The sequence below is a fragment of the Pteronotus mesoamericanus genome, unplaced genomic scaffold (assembly GCF_021234165.1).
Source record: "Pteronotus mesoamericanus isolate MK-2021 breed Mesoamerican mustached bat unplaced genomic scaffold, CSHL_Meso_final scaffold_54, whole genome shotgun sequence".
NCBI classification, from domain to species: Eukaryota; Metazoa; Chordata; class Mammalia; order Chiroptera; family Mormoopidae; genus Pteronotus; species Pteronotus mesoamericanus.
In genome coordinates this window covers 9804320-9822564 of record NW_026555321.1, presented here as the reverse complement: position 1 = coordinate 9822564, position 18245 = coordinate 9804320, and the positions used below count along the sequence as shown (strand labels likewise).

The 18245-nt window shown below is 39.9% G+C and overlaps 1 protein-coding gene across 3 annotated transcripts in view; it reads right to left on the bottom strand.

The window, feature by feature from the left end:
- Nucleotides 1–18245, bottom strand: part of NEK10 (NIMA related kinase 10) — a 163058-nt gene that overhangs the window by 37381 nt on the left and 107432 nt on the right. For all 3 annotated transcript variants that reach the window (XM_054595423.1, XM_054595422.1, XM_054595424.1), the window contains exons 26-28: nt 11511–11694; nt 11323–11409; nt 9811–9865 (exon numbers count right to left, since the gene is read on the bottom strand). In XM_054595423.1, coding sequence (XP_054451398.1) covers nt 9811–9865; nt 11323–11409; nt 11511–11694 — 326 coding nt within the window. The remainder of the gene's footprint in view (nt 1–9810; nt 9866–11322; nt 11410–11510; nt 11695–18245) is intronic.

The window sequence follows — 18245 nt, the reverse complement described above, 5'->3', positions numbered from 1 at the left end:
AAATAATATTTAAAATTTTAGATATATTATTTTTCTATGCTTTTTTCCTGCTGTCTTAAAAAATAAACTGTGACTCTTCCTATGAACGAAAGATAATTTTTGCATTTCAAAGGATTATATTTTTCCTAAAGTTTCCATTATTACTAACATCACTTTTTTACACTGACCTAAAATTCTAGATTTCCTGATCATTTTGCAAGTTGGTCTCAGTGGCTTCCACCCAGTGGAGGTGGCATAAGACCTCGCCAAGGACAACAATAATAACCTTTAACCTTGTTTTTCCCACTAAAATTTAGAGCCAGTTTCTTAATAGGTTTTTTGTAATGAAATAAAAAAAAATATGTGCCCTGGCAAGTTTTAAGAGCCACACATCAATTTAATGCAATCCAACAAAACTATATACAGCCATGTATAGGGATTCAAGTAAATGTGATTGATAATTCTCTTACCTCACCCCATTCATTTTAATCATAGCAATTTTGTTACATGCATGCAACACATTCCTAAGTTACAAGGAATAACAAAATTGGCCTTCATTACCCACCACCTAATTTAAAAACTAGAATAATACCAAAATTTTTACATCCAACTGTGAATTCCTTCCTAATTCCTTTTCCATTCCTCCTACTCCCTACCAAAGCAGCCCTCTCTTGATCCCATTATTGTTTTCTGTCCCAGAACCTTCAGAAGTTAATGAAACTCGCCTGCCTTGCACAGATAATATACTCTTCTGAGCCCTGGGATAAGGAGCGTGTATCAAGCAGGAGAAGGAAAGGCGTCTGCCCTTGGAAAATTCAGGGAGCGCATGGTCTCAGCAGTGCTCATAGGCGGGCAGGGTGCCTCCGGGCTGACCTGAGGAGCGGAGCACCTGTTCAGCACCTCATATCCTTGCCCACATGCTATACCCCAGCAACTGGAAGTGCAACTGTTCCTTAGCCTTCTAGACAAGCTCAGCAATGTTCAATGGAAATATAATGCAAACCACAAACATACGCTTAAATTTTCTGGTAGCCACAATTTTAAAGAGTAGGAATAAAAAAATAAAATAGATTTTCTTTAATCAAATATATTATTATTTCAACAAATACAAAATATAGAAATTCATTCTCTATTTTGTAGTTCGTTTTACATTGAAATTAATATTAAAATGTAAAATTCATTTCCTTGGCCCCATTAGCTACATTTCAATTGCCCAAGAGTCACATGTGGCCAGTGGCCCCCACATTCAACACTACATTCCAACTCTTCCTTATAAGGTTCTGGTCATTGTCTTCATAAACGTTAGGACTGAGTCAGGCCACATATCTGCAGAGTATCTCATAGACCCCACTGTCTTAAAGGTTGAATTAAAATATAACTTGTGGAAGGTTTTTATTCATAACTTTATGGGTGTTCTTGAGAGCTGATAACCACTCACATGCTGCATTAACTAGATGACTATTCCAGTTGTTCTGAAGGATCCAAAATTTCAACCATTATTACTTATTTCAAAATGTGCTACGTGAAATAGGCCACTTGGACAATGCTGCATTGCTGCCAACTTTGCCACACCTTTATATAATTCAAAATTCCTCTTTAACACACTTCAGGGAATTTTTAAAAATAACCACCACATACATTCACTCATTCATTCAAAAATATTTATAAAGTGCCCACTACATATAGGCACTGTGCTAGACACTGGAGATGGAACGATGAAAAGAAATAGTCCCTACAGTCTGGGAACTTACAAGACTGCAGACAAATGCATAGGTATAGCAGAAAAGAAATGATAAGTTTTCTGGAAATTATATCACAATGACAAGAAAACATAGTCACCTGACGTTTCCATTATATAACAGATTATTGTAACCAGAAGGGACAACTGTGAGCTACGCAATTGTTGGGTCCACAGATGGACAAAAGATTGAAAGGATGCAGAGCCTGGGGGAAGCCTGCCTCTAGGCTGAACCAGGCTGGACATTGTTCGTGTCCAACAGCACAGTGTAGCTGCAGAGGGCGGTTTCCCCGGGTAGTACAAGCTGTGAGAAATGGACAGACATGGTTTAACACAGAGAAAGAAAGCATCCCAGAAATGTTTTATGGTGAAAAGACTGAATGTAAGATGAAGCTGTGTCCCCTAAATGTTTTGAAATGAGCATTGACGAATAGTACTTCAGGCTGATGAAACAATTTCCGAGAAATGGAAGGTTCAAAGGATTCTGAAAGGCCGGCACTTGCAGCTCTCTTCAGCTCTAGTGTGCTTCGCCCACAATTCCTAAGTCCAAACAGGCATGACAGCACTGAATGTGAGGGTTCGCATTCCACCCCACACCATGCCAGGCAGGGTGGCAGCTGGAGGCCGTAATAACTTTGTAATTTTTTAAGTCAATGCCTCACCGAATTAATTCAAGCACAGGATAAATTATTCAAATAATTGCCACAGTAGTCCTGGCCATGAAGGAAATGGAGTTCCGTAATTTTATAATGTCTTGTCAAATTCTTTTAAATATAGCTCTGAACCAAGAAAATGTTTTCATGTGCATTGTAGCTACATCATATAATTTAATTCAATGGTGAAAAGTAGTCAATACTATCTGATGTTGATTAAAAGGAGAAAGATGTAACCTTATGAAATGAGAAGCTTGGCTCACAATGTTAAGATCATGCTGTCTGTGGCTAAGGCAACCACGCCATCTGAGCTAAGCAGTATTTTACCGCTTACAAGTCTCTTTTAGGTGGGGAAATTCATAAACGTGTTCTGTGTAAATAAGCAACAGTGCGGAAGGTTGAGTTTTGTTCAGTGAGAGCTTTTCATCCACCTACAATGTTAATGGAGTGGGTGTCACTACGGGCAAGTGGCAGCGTTCTCCGGGGGCTCTCCATCCCCGCTCCAATACCAGCTCGAAACAAATGAGCGATAAGCCGGGAAAGTTTTGAACCGTCACAGAAAAGGAAGAACGTCTTACTGGCAATAAATCAAGGTTGCTTGATTGTGACATTGGCAGATAGGCCAGGCTGATTCTGGCAAGCAGTGACCCAGCAGTACTCACTCAATTTAAGTAAAACTAGATGTGGATTATGAAAAAGGGATGGAGGTAGAGAATTGCTGCAAGTGAAAATGAGCAAGACTTCTGCTAAAAGGAGGCAAGATCCATAGTTCTGAGATTACAAAAAGGTGTTTCTGGCCATGTGGGTGACACTGGGTAGTTACTAATGTCCACAGCCATCTTTAGATACAAAGAATAGAGTCAGGCACACAATCCTGAATACAATTATGCATACACTGATTTATCAAACAAGTTGTGCACCACAGGCATCTCTGATACCGCAAACATCCAATGTCTTAAACCAGCCAGCCAACTATACCCTGTTGCCTTAGCAACGGGACGCAAGCAGGCATGGAGAAATCTTGTTGCCTGAGCAACAGAACCTTAAAGAAAAGAGGGTGAGGGGCCATAAGCTGTGACTATGGCAAAGGCTGTAGGTTCAAGCCAGTAGGTGAGATTTCAGTCTTATTACAGTGAGAAATAACAGTTTATGCTGAGATAAAAATCATTCAACTATTAATTAACAAGTATATGTGGACTGGCGCCTCTGAGCAGTACACTGTGCCCTGGGCAATGCAATAAAAGACAAGGCATAGTCTGGTATATATCAACACGCAGCAGCAAATATTAATTGATATTAAGATGATCATAATACAGTGACCAAAGCTTAGTAGGACTGGAGTGTACATGATAATGAAAGAGGCTGAAGCTGCTGTGTGCATTCTCAAATTCTACTATACAGAATGATTTATTTGTAAGTTGAAATAAAATGTTTTGACTTAGAACTATCAATATACTTACTGAGAGAGACTATAAAACCCAGCTAGAAACTGAGAAAAGTCAAGCCCATTTTCAATTCTTTCTTAGCAAGTAGTAATGGAAGCAGGAGATTTTTAGATCACTTAGATCCCTGAAAATGATTAAGGTTGAAAATTTCAAATGAAGTCCTAATTATTGAATTTTTAATTGCTTTTTCCTGACACGACCATTAACCCAGCTTCTGGCTAACTCTGTTAATGAGCATGAAACATCAACAAACATTAACAATAAGGATATTTATTCTATATTATTATTTGAAAGTAGACAATATTTTGTGAGAACTTGATCATGAAAAACAAATTTTATTTTCTCTCTTATTCCTTATGATTTCAGAGTCTCACAAAACAAGAGATAATTTTCACAAACACTATCATTCACTTCAACCCCTCTCAACATACACATGAAGTTCAAATCTCTCACTCTGGGAATATAAAGATCACACAACCCCTCTGGAAAATGGTTTAGTGGTTTCTTTAAAAAGTTACGTATAAACCTACCATATGACCCAACCATGTCACTTCTCAACATTTAGTCAAGATAACAAAAAGTACGTGTCCATATAATGACAGAAATGTTCGTCTCAGCTTTATTTGTAATAGCCAAACACTGGAACTCAAATGTCCATTAACAGAAGAATGTCTAAACAAACATTGGCATAGCCATACAATGAAATACTACTACTTCACAATAAAAAGGAATTAACTATTGATACACAAAACACAGACAAATCTCGAAATAATTACGCTGACTGAAAAAAGCCAGACAAGAAAGAGTACATACAATGTAATTCCCTTTATGTAAAATTCTAAAATGCAAACTAATCTTTATCCAGCAAAGGTCAAGGGTTGAGTGAGGAGCAGGAGTGAGGGGCACACGTGGACAGGAGGACACTCTTAGGTGGACATAGTCACTGTCCTCACTGTGAGATTCATAGGGCCATGTACACTCAACACTTCTCAAATTGTATGCTTTAAATATGTGCAGTTTACTTTGTGTAAATTATGCATCATTGAAGCTCTTAAAATAACTTCTCATACTCTTATTCAAGAAGTTGCTCAAATAGACCATCACATGATCTAGGTGCATTCATTACAAGCAACCTATGTATAAAAAAAAATACACCATTGTGTTCATTCTCATCTGCCTTTTGTTACTTACTAGATGAAACATAATGTAGTCAGACTGAGTTGAGTCAGGAGAGCTAACTAGTTAGAACTCAATAGAGTATGAGTGGTTGCAGTTAAAGCAGCAACTTGATGACCACTCAGAATGATAAACACCTGTAGGGGTATCCCAAGTGACTCTCTTATTTATGACTCTCCAATTACATGCAAAGAACAAAGATGTAAAATCAGGTTTCTATTCTAGTAAACCAAAGTCCTAACTAAAAGCAAATTATGCTAAGAGAACATACTAATGACCTGCTTATTAGGTAGGAAGTATGTGTCAATTGGCAGTTCCCCTTGGTCTACGTCTGTGATATTAAAAGTGCTACACTGGCATCTCCAGGTTTTCTGGGGGGTCCAGGAGAGCTCAGGGAGTGGCTGCTAAATAGCATATTGACTGGGAAGATCTGGTGCCTAGAGATTTGGGAGTGAGGATTTAGAGATTTACTTCTGCTTCATGAATGGCTGCATTTCCTGAAGCTGAGGAATGGGGCTCTCACCACTAACACTATATCTGTGCTTTGAGTTTGACTCCCAGGGCTTTTGGTGATTTGGGGATGAAGGGCTGAGATGTGGGGAAGAATTTGGCAAGGAAAGGAATTACTTCCCAGCTTCACATGACTTCTGTTCCAGAGAAGGAACAGGGACTTCTAAGAGTTGGAGGACTGGTTCTCTGCTGGTCTTGCCATTAATTATATTCCCACAAAAAAAGTGTCATTCTCTGACAGTGACCTGGATCATCAGGGTCTTCCAGTTCTGAGGTCATGTGTCCTTTCACCAGCCTTGAGACTTCAGCATTCTCCGAGGAGGCAGGAGCTGCCCTTCCTCATTTCATTTGCTCATGTTTCATCCGTGTGCCAGGCCCATTTGCCCAAGAAAATCTCTCTCATGCTATCGGGGAGGTCCCTGGGTTCTTCAGCAGACAGTTAGCTTAACTCTAGCTCCTCAGAGCTGAGGCGGCCAGAGATGCGATGAGAGTTGATGCGTCAGTTTTCTCCATGTGCTCTTTAGCCAGGGCCAAGTCTGGATTCTAAGTGTTGGAAGCTGTACTGAGGTCAAGTGTGCATGCCTCTGTGGTTTTTTGCTCATTGGGACCAACTGCCTTGTTTGAGGAGCCAATAAGGGTCTCAGTTTAACTGTTTCTACTGTGGTACACATGGCACAGACCAACCCAAAATCTACAGGCTTGATTTTCGATTTATTTTCATTTTGTAGCTTTGCCATCTTCTTTTATATTCTTTTTCATTCACCTTCTAAATATTTTGCAAGATGGGTTTACATTTCACATCAATAAACCAAGAAACCCAGGAAAACCCTAAACAAGTTAATTGCAAATAATTTTAGCCTTATTTAGTGCTTTTTAAAGAATTAGAAATACATTTTAGAGTTGCCTCCTTTTAATTCAGATAAGCTCTGGAGATTACCTGGAAGTCAAAAAGTTATTAATTTTTATCTCCTCTTATATGGCCTGAATCATAGGCTGTCTTTTGTCATTAATTTTCTTCTGAAATCTGCCCTTGTCTCCCCATTACACTGTGAGTTCCTCGTGAGAAGAGAGCTTGTCTTAAATAAACCTGTTCTATCCGATGGCATGTACCACACACAGCACAGCTCTGCAATTATTTTAGCTCAGGTCCTATTCACCTATGTATGCATCTTCTGACTCATCAGCCTCAATATTTGGACCGTCTTCCTTCTTCCACCTGTTGACTGGGTCCTTAACCCCGAGTTAAAGCCCATTCTGCAATATCCATTTCAATGACCTTCAGATTGAATGTCTCCTTTCTGATGATTCTAGTTTACCCGATTTGCTACAAAATGTTTAGATAATGGCTAGCTTTTGAAAACCATTTCAAGCTCTAAAATACATAGTACATATGCTTCTTTTGTTTTTGCAAGGTTTTGACTTCAACTGAATTTGTGCAAATAAGGCAATTTTGTATGAATCCTTCAAAAAAAAAAAAGGACTAGAATTATTTGGCAATGCTAACGTTCCTAAATTTCTCTGATTAAAATGTCTGTTTTAATACAAAATTCTCTTAATTGGGGAGTACACCCACATGTCGTACTTTATTTTTGTACTAAAATATTATTTTGCCCCTCTTCTATACATTTAAGCAACTTTATATCATTGAATTAAGTATTCAGTAATAGAGAAAACGCCTTTTTATGATGCTTTTAAAAATATAAATAATCACAACCCTTAACAGAGAGTAGTTAGATTCCAAAGTGCATGTGCTAACTCTTGGAGGGGAGAGCACGTGCATGGAACCTTTTCCTGTGCAAATACTGTTCCAGGCACCAGCAGATTTGCAGACTGGCTCAGAAACGGCTGGTGAGGTCCTGACATGGTTAAGGTAGAGAAGCTCTGATGCCAGAGCTGAGGGGGACACACCCACCCTGCGGTGCCCTTGAGAGCCAGCTCCACAGCCAGGCTCACGTCTCCCACCCTGACCCCTCACTCGCGGGCCCAGTGAGCAAGATCTCCCCCAGATCCAGGCTCCCACGGGAGGTGAGCTTGTCTGCGACAAGTGGAAGCAGAACTGGTGGGTTAGGGATGAGAAGCCAGAAATGGGAAACGGGCCGGGGGACGGGGGGGATCTACAAGCCCCATGATCCCTCAGGGGTCTCCCTAACTCAGGTCCCAAGTCCCCACAATCACCCATTCTGGTTCTTCTTAAGGTTTCGGACTGTTTCGCGTTCCCCTGCTCTCTCCGTTACGCCTAGCCGTGGCTCTCTGTGCCTGGGCCCACTAGAGAACACCATGGGGTCTTGGAGGTTTTCCTCAGTGCCCCTTCTGGTAGCTAAAGCACACTGATAGGTTTTTCTTGAGCTTTTGTTACTAGCAACACTGGCAAATAGTTAAGAAATTCAAAGGCTCCACCCTAACCCTTCCCAACCCTCACATGGAAAAGATAAAGTTGTCAGTGAGGTTGTATCTTTGAATAAACAAAAACTGATTTTCTACACAAACCTTCCTTTGCCTCTTCACTGAACCATTCAGGATTGTTCTAGGCAGGTTCATTTCCATTATGCTCTTCCCAGCGCCCTCAAACCCAGAAGTAGGCAGTGGTTCCCTGTGAGCGGCCCAGCACCCACGCCTGCCCCCTGCAGCATAAGCCCCCAGGGTGGACTTGAAGGAGCTGTCAATCAGGCAGCCAGCTCTCCGCACAGCAGTCAACAGGGCCCTGATCCAGGCCAGGCCAAGCTGACTCTTAACACAGGACACCGAATCCTGTGAACGTGACGCAAAGACAGAAAAGGCCAGCTGGGAGCTCAGTGCCTTACAAGTCTGCCAGTGCTTCCTCCACAGACTCGGGGTCTGACAGGGAGGCTCCTAGCTGGGTTTTTTAAAAATTATTTTCCTATCCGTTCTTAAGCTTGAATCTCTGGGTTTCTAGCTGTACAAGCCCCCCAAAGCCTTCTGATGAACCGCTCTGTTGCATAAGTCAGCCAGGGTCAGGCTCCTCTGCTTGCGCCCAGAGAGCCTGACTGATGGAGCATACCCACAGCCTTAGCCTCCATCACGTGCACACAGCCACGGCCCCGCCAGAGCATCCACGGCACCGCAGCCCAGTGGTTGGCACCTTAGCCTCAGAGCTGTTTGGCAGTCCATCCACTCAGTTCCTTGCCCATCTCTATATTCTGCTCAGTTCCTTACCCATCTCTCTATTGGTTCTTCCTAGTTGACCATGCCCCTCAAATCTGGACCATCCTCTCAGCAATGACCTTCAACATCATCTAATTAAAAAAAGCCACCAAGTATACTGTTCCTTAATATCCCTGTTCTCTGCTTTCTAGCTGAATTTTATCTTTGTTTCCATTTCTTCAGACATACAAAAAAGGGTTATCGCTTCATCTTTGCCAGGTCTGTTCTCTTGCTCCCAGCTACCCTGTGCCTGTACATCATCAATCCTCTTTCCACCCTTGATCTCTCCTCTCTATTGGCTGCTTCTCCTCAGTCCCAGTTGGCTTGTAGTCATAGATTCTAGAAGGACCTTTTATACCAATATTCCCCGCCAGCTAAATGTCCCAGCTCACCCCTCACTTTTCTTCAATTGCTTTGAATCCCTGCCTCTGTCCCTTCTAAAACCACGACATTCAGGCTTCTGCTCACACCAGCCTCACCCAGCCCAACTGAAACTGCTCTCAGGAAGGTCTCCAGGGATTTGCAGAAGGCCAGATGGAGTAGTTTTCTTTCATCCCTTAGCCCAGGAAACAACTGTTGCAGAAACTTCTAGTTTTCCCAAAATAACAATTTCTTTTTCCTTTTAACACAGAACTCCCCAAACATATTCATCCTCCCTTGCAGGTAAACGTGGTCATGTGACAAAGTTCTAGTCAGTGGTCTGTGAGCAGAAGGGACAAGCACAACATCTGAGTCACGTTCTTAAAAGGAAGGGGCATGTCTCCAATTCCTGCAGGCACAAAGATGTGGTCCACATTTACCATGAGGATAAAACCTATACCCTGGGGACATGAAAAAACAAAATATAAGGAGCCAGGGCTCCAGGAGATCTTGTGAAGCACAGCTGCCTGCCCTCCCTGGTCTGCCCTTGAGCTCAGAGAAAATGATTGGCTGAAGATCACAAAGCTAGACTAAAACCCAGGGCCAAGATTAGTATTCTTCCCTGTATTCTGCTTGGTAACCTACAATCAGTTCCGAAGGGTGCATTCTAATAGCCCCTATTTCCGCATGCCCAGGGAAACTTCTAGCCATCAAGTTTCAATTTAGCCACCAATAACTCAGCCCTACAGAGTCTAAAAATATTCCTAGGAGCTCAATGTGTACATACCTTGTTTGGGAATGTCTTTCTCCTCCTGAAGCACTAAAACTTCTCTTTAAAATGCCTGAAACAAGAAAATAAATATAATTTTATATTTTCCCATTGCAAATCTTTTATTTCTTCATCTCGTTGCTTGTTTAAAAAGTACATCATTCTATTATCTGAGCAACTGTATATACTATAAAGACTGTCTTCATTTACAAAAGCATCAGCTAAAATATAATGTTGCAAATTACTATTTACCCGACAGGTGTATCTAAGGGTCTTTTGTCCAAAGAAAAGGTGCTAAGCAAAGAAACTCCATTATTAATAGCTTACAAAGAACAATAATACGTCTATGTCATAATCATCCTAAAACCTATGCCAAGGCAGCTAACTGCAAGTTACCACATGCAAATGTAAGGACCCACCTTCTCCTTCCCCATACCCCCACTGACCCACCCCCACCACTGTTACTGGAGATGCACAACACTTGGATTCACCTTAAAACAGTCAGTAATTATCTGCTTCTAGAATTTGCTACACAAATTTATATGCATGGATATTTTTACTGTACAATATTCATATTTTCCAAATTACAAAACAAGACATTTTACCTAGCAGGCTTGAATTTACAGGGAAAACAAGCAGAGTGTGAGAAACTGGGGTTGTCCCAGAAAATCTGGAACATCTAGTCACCAGTTTTCCAATTAAGTTTGGAGAGGGACAAAGAATGAACCTAGTCCTTAAGGTTCTACTTTTATCCTGAGGGAGACTATTTTAAACCTTCTTTTAGAGGTTTAAATTCAGTCATTGGTGAGAAGACATTTTCATAGTAAAGTAATTGGTAAGAAGAGTTATTTATACTTAATTTACTTTAGAGTATTTCTACCTACCCTATTTAATATTCCATCAACTTACTCTTCTAAAATAGTTATTATTTTCTCTCTACCTTCCATTATAACATCTTCTTTTTCAGTTTCAGATTTGTTGTAAGAATTGAATCCCCTCCTTATAATCTTTAAATTTTACCTTAATATATGTATTTTTTCTTTCCCATACCCCTATGTGACTATTTTCTTTACTGTTTCAAATTAAGAGTCAAGATTAACATACGGACTGAATTTAAGTATCGCATTTTAATAGTTCTAAACCATTAAAATATTGAAGTTACTTCAGTGTTTTACAAATAATATATCCCTTTACTTAATGGAAGTAAAATTGTATAAGACTTAGTCTACAGCAACACTAATTTCTCCTTCCAACCCCTAATCAACAGACCCATAAAGGTTATTTCCATTATTCCTGCAGTTTAGTCTTTCCAAATGAGTTATCTCTGCTCCCCATTTAGAACCTGCATTCACTGGGGGGAATAACGAAACCATTCATTTGACAGCTGAGGCTCTGGCAGAGTGACATGCACACCTGTGCTAATTAGCACTGCACCCGGAAAATGAACCCCTGAGCTAGGTGTCTGACGGCACTTATTTGACTCCCACTCTCCTGCCTGCTGGAGTCCACAAACTGGTAAAGAAAACTTACTGAATGTAGATTCTTTCAAAGGGCTGGAACTGGAGCTGCTGGAGTTATCTGAAATGTCCAATTCATCATCCAGCTCTGAATATATATCTGCACATTAATAAAAAATTTAAAAACAAATAAGCAAATAAACCTCGCAACAGAAAGGAGTCCAGAGTGCATTCATTGGGCCAGCCTTTCACTAGGAATACCTTTTTCAATATTTTCCAAGTTGAAGTTATCATCTGACAGGATTTCGTCGTAGGCCTTGTCTTCTTCCTTCCCACAGGGGGCCTGGAAACCGTCCGGGGGCAGGTCAGCGCTTTCGGAAAGTTCGCTTCTCAGGCTTGCGGCTCCGCTGCTGCTGCTACTCAGGCTTCCCTTCTCGAAGGTCTCCTGAAAGACAGACAGTTTTTATTAGCCACTCCTTTTCTTCCTTCTTGGGATATGAAGTTTGTTAGAACATACATCAAAACATCTACAATAGCATTATAAATATTTGCATTGATGTAGCCTCAGAAGCTCCAACTATACATATGCCAAAAAACTCATTCAGTCCATAACTACAAAAAAAAGTAGGTCTGCCAGCTACCATGGGACAAAAATGAATGGATGTGGCAAGATGCTTAGTCACACAGGTCTGCGCAATCTGGTGAAAGAAAATGTAGTACTGAGGAATCAGCAGGTATCAATTAAACTGATAGTTCTCTTCTTTAAGTTATTTTGAAAGTATTTGCTTGCAAATCTTCTCAGCACCCCAGTGAATTAGCAAGTAAGGCTTAGTTTCTTCAAAGCTCAAGAGCAATTAGTAGCAGGCACAGCCTGGGCACAGAGGGAGACAAATGAGGTTAGGTCTCCTAAGAAATGAAGAGCTACAGCAAAGGGGACTTTCAAACCACTTAGGGCCCCAGGCCACTGCCTTTGTGGCAACACTCTGCACACTGCTCCTCTAGCCACAGGCTCCTTCAGCCTCGTCCAACTGCTCTGAGCATTTTTATTATGACAGCGCCACAAGGCTGTCATCTGGCCAATTGAGTTCACATTTCTCTAAACAGCATTATTAGAAACTGCAAAATTATGTCTGATGGTTCAATAAAAATAGAGAGGGGAAAACAAGATTTCTCTCATTAAAGGCAGGAAGTTTTAAATTTTCTAAGGAAAAGAGGGAAAGGAACCACATATGACTCAGCAGAGAAGTACCTCTTGTTTCTTTGCTCAATTGATTCTCAGCTCCTAAGATGTTTATTGTGTGGGACAGTTTGTGGTAAGTGTGTAAAACCTTAGGCTGTTGAGCTAAACAATGTTGAACCTGAGGTAGAGACCAGGAAGAAAAGACAAAGGAAGAAAGGCCATAAGAAAGGGAAGGATAATAGCTGGAGAGCATGAGAATGAAGCAAAAGTCTGCATTTACTGAGCAGGAAAAACATCCACTCATGAAGTGTGTCAGAGATTGCTTAGTCACAAGTCAGCTACCTCTTCTTGACTAAAAGGCTTCAGCGATGAGTGATGCTTGCTATGGAGACAGAATCATGATTTCTTTATTCCAGAAATTTTTTTCCTAAAATATAGTAACACCCATAATTAAAGGAGTAAAGACTCTGTGGTGGAAGAATTTGCAGATGAAGATAATCCAAGACCTTATAAGTGACGACTGTGAGAAGTAGCTCTCCGAAAGCTTTCATGTACTTATGTTTATTAAACAAGACAAAAAAGCCGTCAAAGGCATTCTGTGCATTGCAAGCTGTCCAATGTATTTCAGTTATGTCTTTTTCCTAAGAACTTTTCTTCATTTTTCCTCCCTCAAAGCTTCACCAAGATACTTGAAGACAGGCCTTGCTCTGTTGGAGGCAACATGCAGTTAGTTGAAGGGGAATTTTAATTTTCGTTGTCTAGTCTTCCATCCAGTGTTCAATGTCATACTGCTTTGGGGACTCAGAATTCTTCATTCCTCCTTCTTGGGTCCACCCTGGTCTGCTCAGTGAGCACCTGAGCTGGAAAATGCCTTGGATGACCTTTGAAAGAGCTGAACGTGTGCCTCTCAGAAATTTTTCTAATGCCTAAGGATTGTAAGGAGCTTTCAACTCAGCCTTAGTTCTGCACATGCCCAAATCCTGACACCAAACCCAGAAGCTTCTTCTAAGGCTCAAAACTTTCCTGCAAAACCCACTCATCTTCTTCCATGTCCTCCTCCTTTTTCTGTCCCAACCCACAGATCCTTCTTCCTCCAGCTCTCCTCAATTGAAGTCATTAGAAATTTACATAGAAATTAACATTTAATTTAAGGCTTTCTCCTTCTTGCAATTTTTTTTAATCTAAATAAATCATCTCCCGCCTTATTCTAAAGACCACAACTGTCATTTACAACACTGTAAAAATTATACATCCAAGATGTGTCAAAATGATAGATGTTGAAAAAAGACAAAGGAAAATCTCTGAGCTGAGAAAACTTTTTATTGAATTTACGCAATTAGATGCTGGAATCCATCTATCTGTAAAACTAGCAAAACTTCAGCCAAGGCTTTGTGCCTCTTAAGAACAAGTACAGATAAGATACCAGGGGAACACTTTTCTTCGAATGAATGAAGAATGGGGAGAAGTTGTGAGTCCCATACAAGCAATTCCAGACTTAGGGAGGTTTGACTTGGGTGCTAGTGAACACCCAAGAACCAGCTGAGTTGCAAAACAACAGTCAGTTGCAACTGCCAAAATTGCATCCATGGGTGATGGGATGTTGGCTTAAATTTTGATAGAGGGCATTCCCACCCTGGAAGAGATGTTTCTGCAGACTCCATAAGCATGGAAGGTAAAGTAATGTAGAATGCGTAGTTTGTTTTGGTTTAAAACTTCTATTTCTTTAATCTCTTGCAGCAGTATTTGCTTCAGAAAAAATCTAGTTTTTTTCTAGTTGCCATAAACCATATGCCACTACAGGCAGATACACCTTTCCAAAGTGACTTCTAGAGTTTTTTCTTATGAATATTTGAGTACCCACGTTATTATCCAACTTACTCCTAAATGACCTTGGGGTTATTTCAGTCCCTTTTAAATCCCTTGATACCTTGCACATAGCAAATGCTCACTAAGTAGTTGCTGTGTTGAGATTCAAGGGAGAGAAGAGCTAGAAAAGCAGGTAGATTCCATTCCAGGACGAGCAGGTTTTGAAACTGTTGTGTGGTTGTCTTTTTTTAAAATTTTGCTCCTTTATCCAGGATCCTATATTATGAAATTTCTCTAGGAGGCAAAGAAATTATTTCATGATGCCAACTTCTCCCTTCCTTTTTCTCTTTGCACTTAGGAAAGGTTGTAATGCTCACCTAACCTAGAACCAGTCCAGCAATCAGCATATCCCTGTAACGCAGCAGGCACTGGCCAAAGGCAGAGATGGTTGGATATTTTTAGCATAACAGTTCAGGTCAGTAAGATGTATTCAAAAATTGCCTCCAGCAAGTACATAAACCTATTGAAGAGACTTAGGGGGGAAAAGGTGCAGCTTTGGAGGGTAGAATTTGGCTGCCAGTCATCTTTTTTACTTTCTAATTACCTATTATTTTTCTAGGAATAGGAAAGGGAGTTTTGGGGGCCATGTGTATCTCCTAGGAACAGATGGACATATTCTGAATATCGATATGGCAGCAAGGAGAAGACAACACAAATTATACAATAAAATCATCATTGATACAGAATCATCACCATTATAGAAGACACTTCCTGTCACAGTTGCTGACATACGCACAATCATGTGTAGCTTGGTTTTGCTCATTATAATGTAATTTTTATGTGTGGAGCAAATCATAATACATTTTTTAGCTGAATAGCAATTCTAACAGTAACAGACTGACATTTCCTTACTGAGGCAGTAGGGAAAGAATTGAGAAACTATTTTATTAAAACTAGGGCAATTTTTAAAATCACCCAGAATGTTAGTTTTATAACAAGAGAAAGAAAAGCAAGAAGTAAATATAAAGCATAACACCAGCTATATCCAGTAAAGATTTACTTTAGAACCATAAAGAATGCATCATCTCTATTATGTTCTAAATATTCATATTCTCTTTGAGTTATAGCTTTACCCAGTTTCTTCCATTTCTTTAGTTAATAACTGTGACATTAAATACATAAATTTAGGGCTATCTGGTATGTGGCAGAAATTGATCAAGCTGAGATCTCTCTTCAATGGCAAACCAAGTTCTATGTTTTTCATGGCTGGCAGCAGAAAGAAAACTCAAATTAGGAGACAGATTATTTTATAGATAGCCTATCATTGTACATAAACTTCGTCCCTAAATTTTAAAATATTTTTAAAACAATCAGCCAGTGTGGCCAGACAGCTTTAGAGGCCATGGAGACCAGGGCTGTAAGTGAGTGGATGGCCCACCTAAGTAAGAGCAATGAGAGGCTCTGCTCCCGGAACTCGCTCTGGGAGCCTTGGCTTTGCGCTCTCAGACAGGCGGGCTGATGGAGCAAGGCTGAAGTCTGCTCCCTCAGGATGGAAGATGCAACTCTTTCAGCTCCAAAGTTGTTTGGGTGATGTCTAATTTAATTGATAAAATCTTGAAGCATCATAAACAAATCAACAAACAAGTGCTGGCGAGGTTGTGGAGAAAAGAGAACCCTAGTACACTGTTGGTGGGAATGCAGACCGGTGCAGCCCCTGTGGAAAACATTTTGGAATTTCCTCAAAAAGCTAAAAATGGAACTGTCTTTTGACCCAGCAATTCCACTGCTGGAATTATACCCTAAGAATCCTGAAACACAAATTCAAAAGAACCTACGCACCCCAATGTTCATAGCAGCACAATTTAAAACAGCCAAGTGCTGGAAGCAACCTCAGCACCCATCAATAAATGAGTGGATCAAAAAACTGTGGTACATTTACACAATGGAATACTATGCAGCAGAAAGAAAGAAAGAACTACCACCCTTCTCAACAGCAGGGATGGAACTGGACCTAATCAACAAAACAAACAAGCAAGGAAAATATAACCAGCAACATTGAAAGAAAAAACAAACCAACAGTAACGGGAGAGAAGGGGGTAAGGGGGAAAAGAAGGGGAAGGGTCAAGTCAAAGAATATGTATAAAGGGCCTATGGGCAAAGCCCAGGTGGGGAAGGACTGAGGGTGGGACACGGGAGTGAGTGGGACAAGGGAAAGTGGTGGCGGGAAAATGGAGACACATGTATTTGGAACAATAAAAAAATAATTTTAAAAATTAAAAATGAAAAACAATCTTGAAGCATTTCCCTTTTCTCATGACCCACGTATCAAGTAGAAGAGTAATATGTTCAATTCAAACCAGAAAACCTAATGCCTGGGCCTTGAAAATGGCTAAATTTATAAATATTATATAATAAAGGAAAATGTTCTCTTCCAGTTCAGGTATTAATTATTAATTTGTTTTGAACTTGTTAAAAATATTCATACAAAGCTAAATATTTCATTTTAATAAAATATACAAAATTATTATTCCATTATTATCATGAAATTCTCTTAATTAGAACTTCTTAAAAGTACAAGAGCATATTAATGAAATGTTGCTAAATTAAATAAAATTAGAGAATGAGTTGATCATAATTGAGTCTAAAGTCCTAATATCAAATTTACCTAATATCAAATGTTCGGTAATGTTTCGCTGCCACCCCATAACTAACCAGGTCTTCCTAATTCAAAGATAGATTTACTAGACATAATAATACTAATAAACATGAGGGGAAAAACACTGTCACAATCTAAAAATATCACCCATTAAAAATACAGACAATATGGTCTATATCAGCATTTACTGACTACAGTTTTGTTTGAGGACTGTGGATAAACAGCTGAAAAGAACTGCATGTCTGTCATTATTTCCAAAAGCATTTCAAAGAGGCCAGAATCAAGAGATACCACTTAACATATGGAAGAAACAATGCACAGAAGATTATCAACTGGTCAAGTTTCAAGACATTCTAATTTGGATTGCTCAAAAACAAGAAATGTAATTGAAAGCCGGCAATGCTTAAGACATTAAACAGAATGCAATTAGTCATGGGTGGTATCAATAGAGATGAAACCCACAAATTGAAACCCCACTTACTATTCCATTGTTAACAGAGAATTACATAAGGAAAAGTCTAATTCTTGTTAAACAGCAAGCTTTGCACATGACATCAAAATACCAAACTGTCAACCAATAGACAAGGAATTAAAAATCAAGAAAAAGAGTCTCCATCAGTTTTTGCCTGGTCTCGCACTCTCTTAGCCAATTTCTCTGCTTCCACTTTTGGCTCTCAGCGGTTTATTATTACACAGCAGTGACCTCTATCATTTTGAAACATCATGTCACCCCCTTTCACTACACTCACATCACTCACGTCTCTACCGTGGACTACAGCCTCCTCGTCTCCTACCATCTCCCCTGCTTCCCTACACTCCAGCCACACAGGCCTCCTTGCTCACTCCTTGAACTCGACAGGAACATTCCCATCTCAGGATCTTCAGACTTGCTGTTCTTTCTGCTCTCAATACTGTGCCTCCAGATATTTGCCTGACTCACTCCTTTATGTATTCTGGTTTCTTCTCAGATGTCACATAATTACAGAGGTTTTCCAGGACATTTCTATTTAGAATAGCCTCTCTCCACTGTACCAATCTCTTTCTATTACCTTGCCTGCTTATATTTTTTGTCCATAGCACTTAAATTAATTTTTCATTTATTATATGCCTTCCTCCTCTCTGAAGATGGGGTTCTTTGTCCTGTTCAGTGTTATAATATCAGACTGGGATAGTTCCCAGAAGAAAGTAGATGCTCAATAAATTTTGTTGAATAAGTGAAATTGATATTTTTTCAGTGTTCTGAAGATATTCTCCATGTTAAAATAAGGGAGCAGTAGAAATAAAAATTCAGCATAGTGTTTTGAAGAAACTGACAAACTAATTCTAAAATGAATAAGGAAATACAACAGACCTA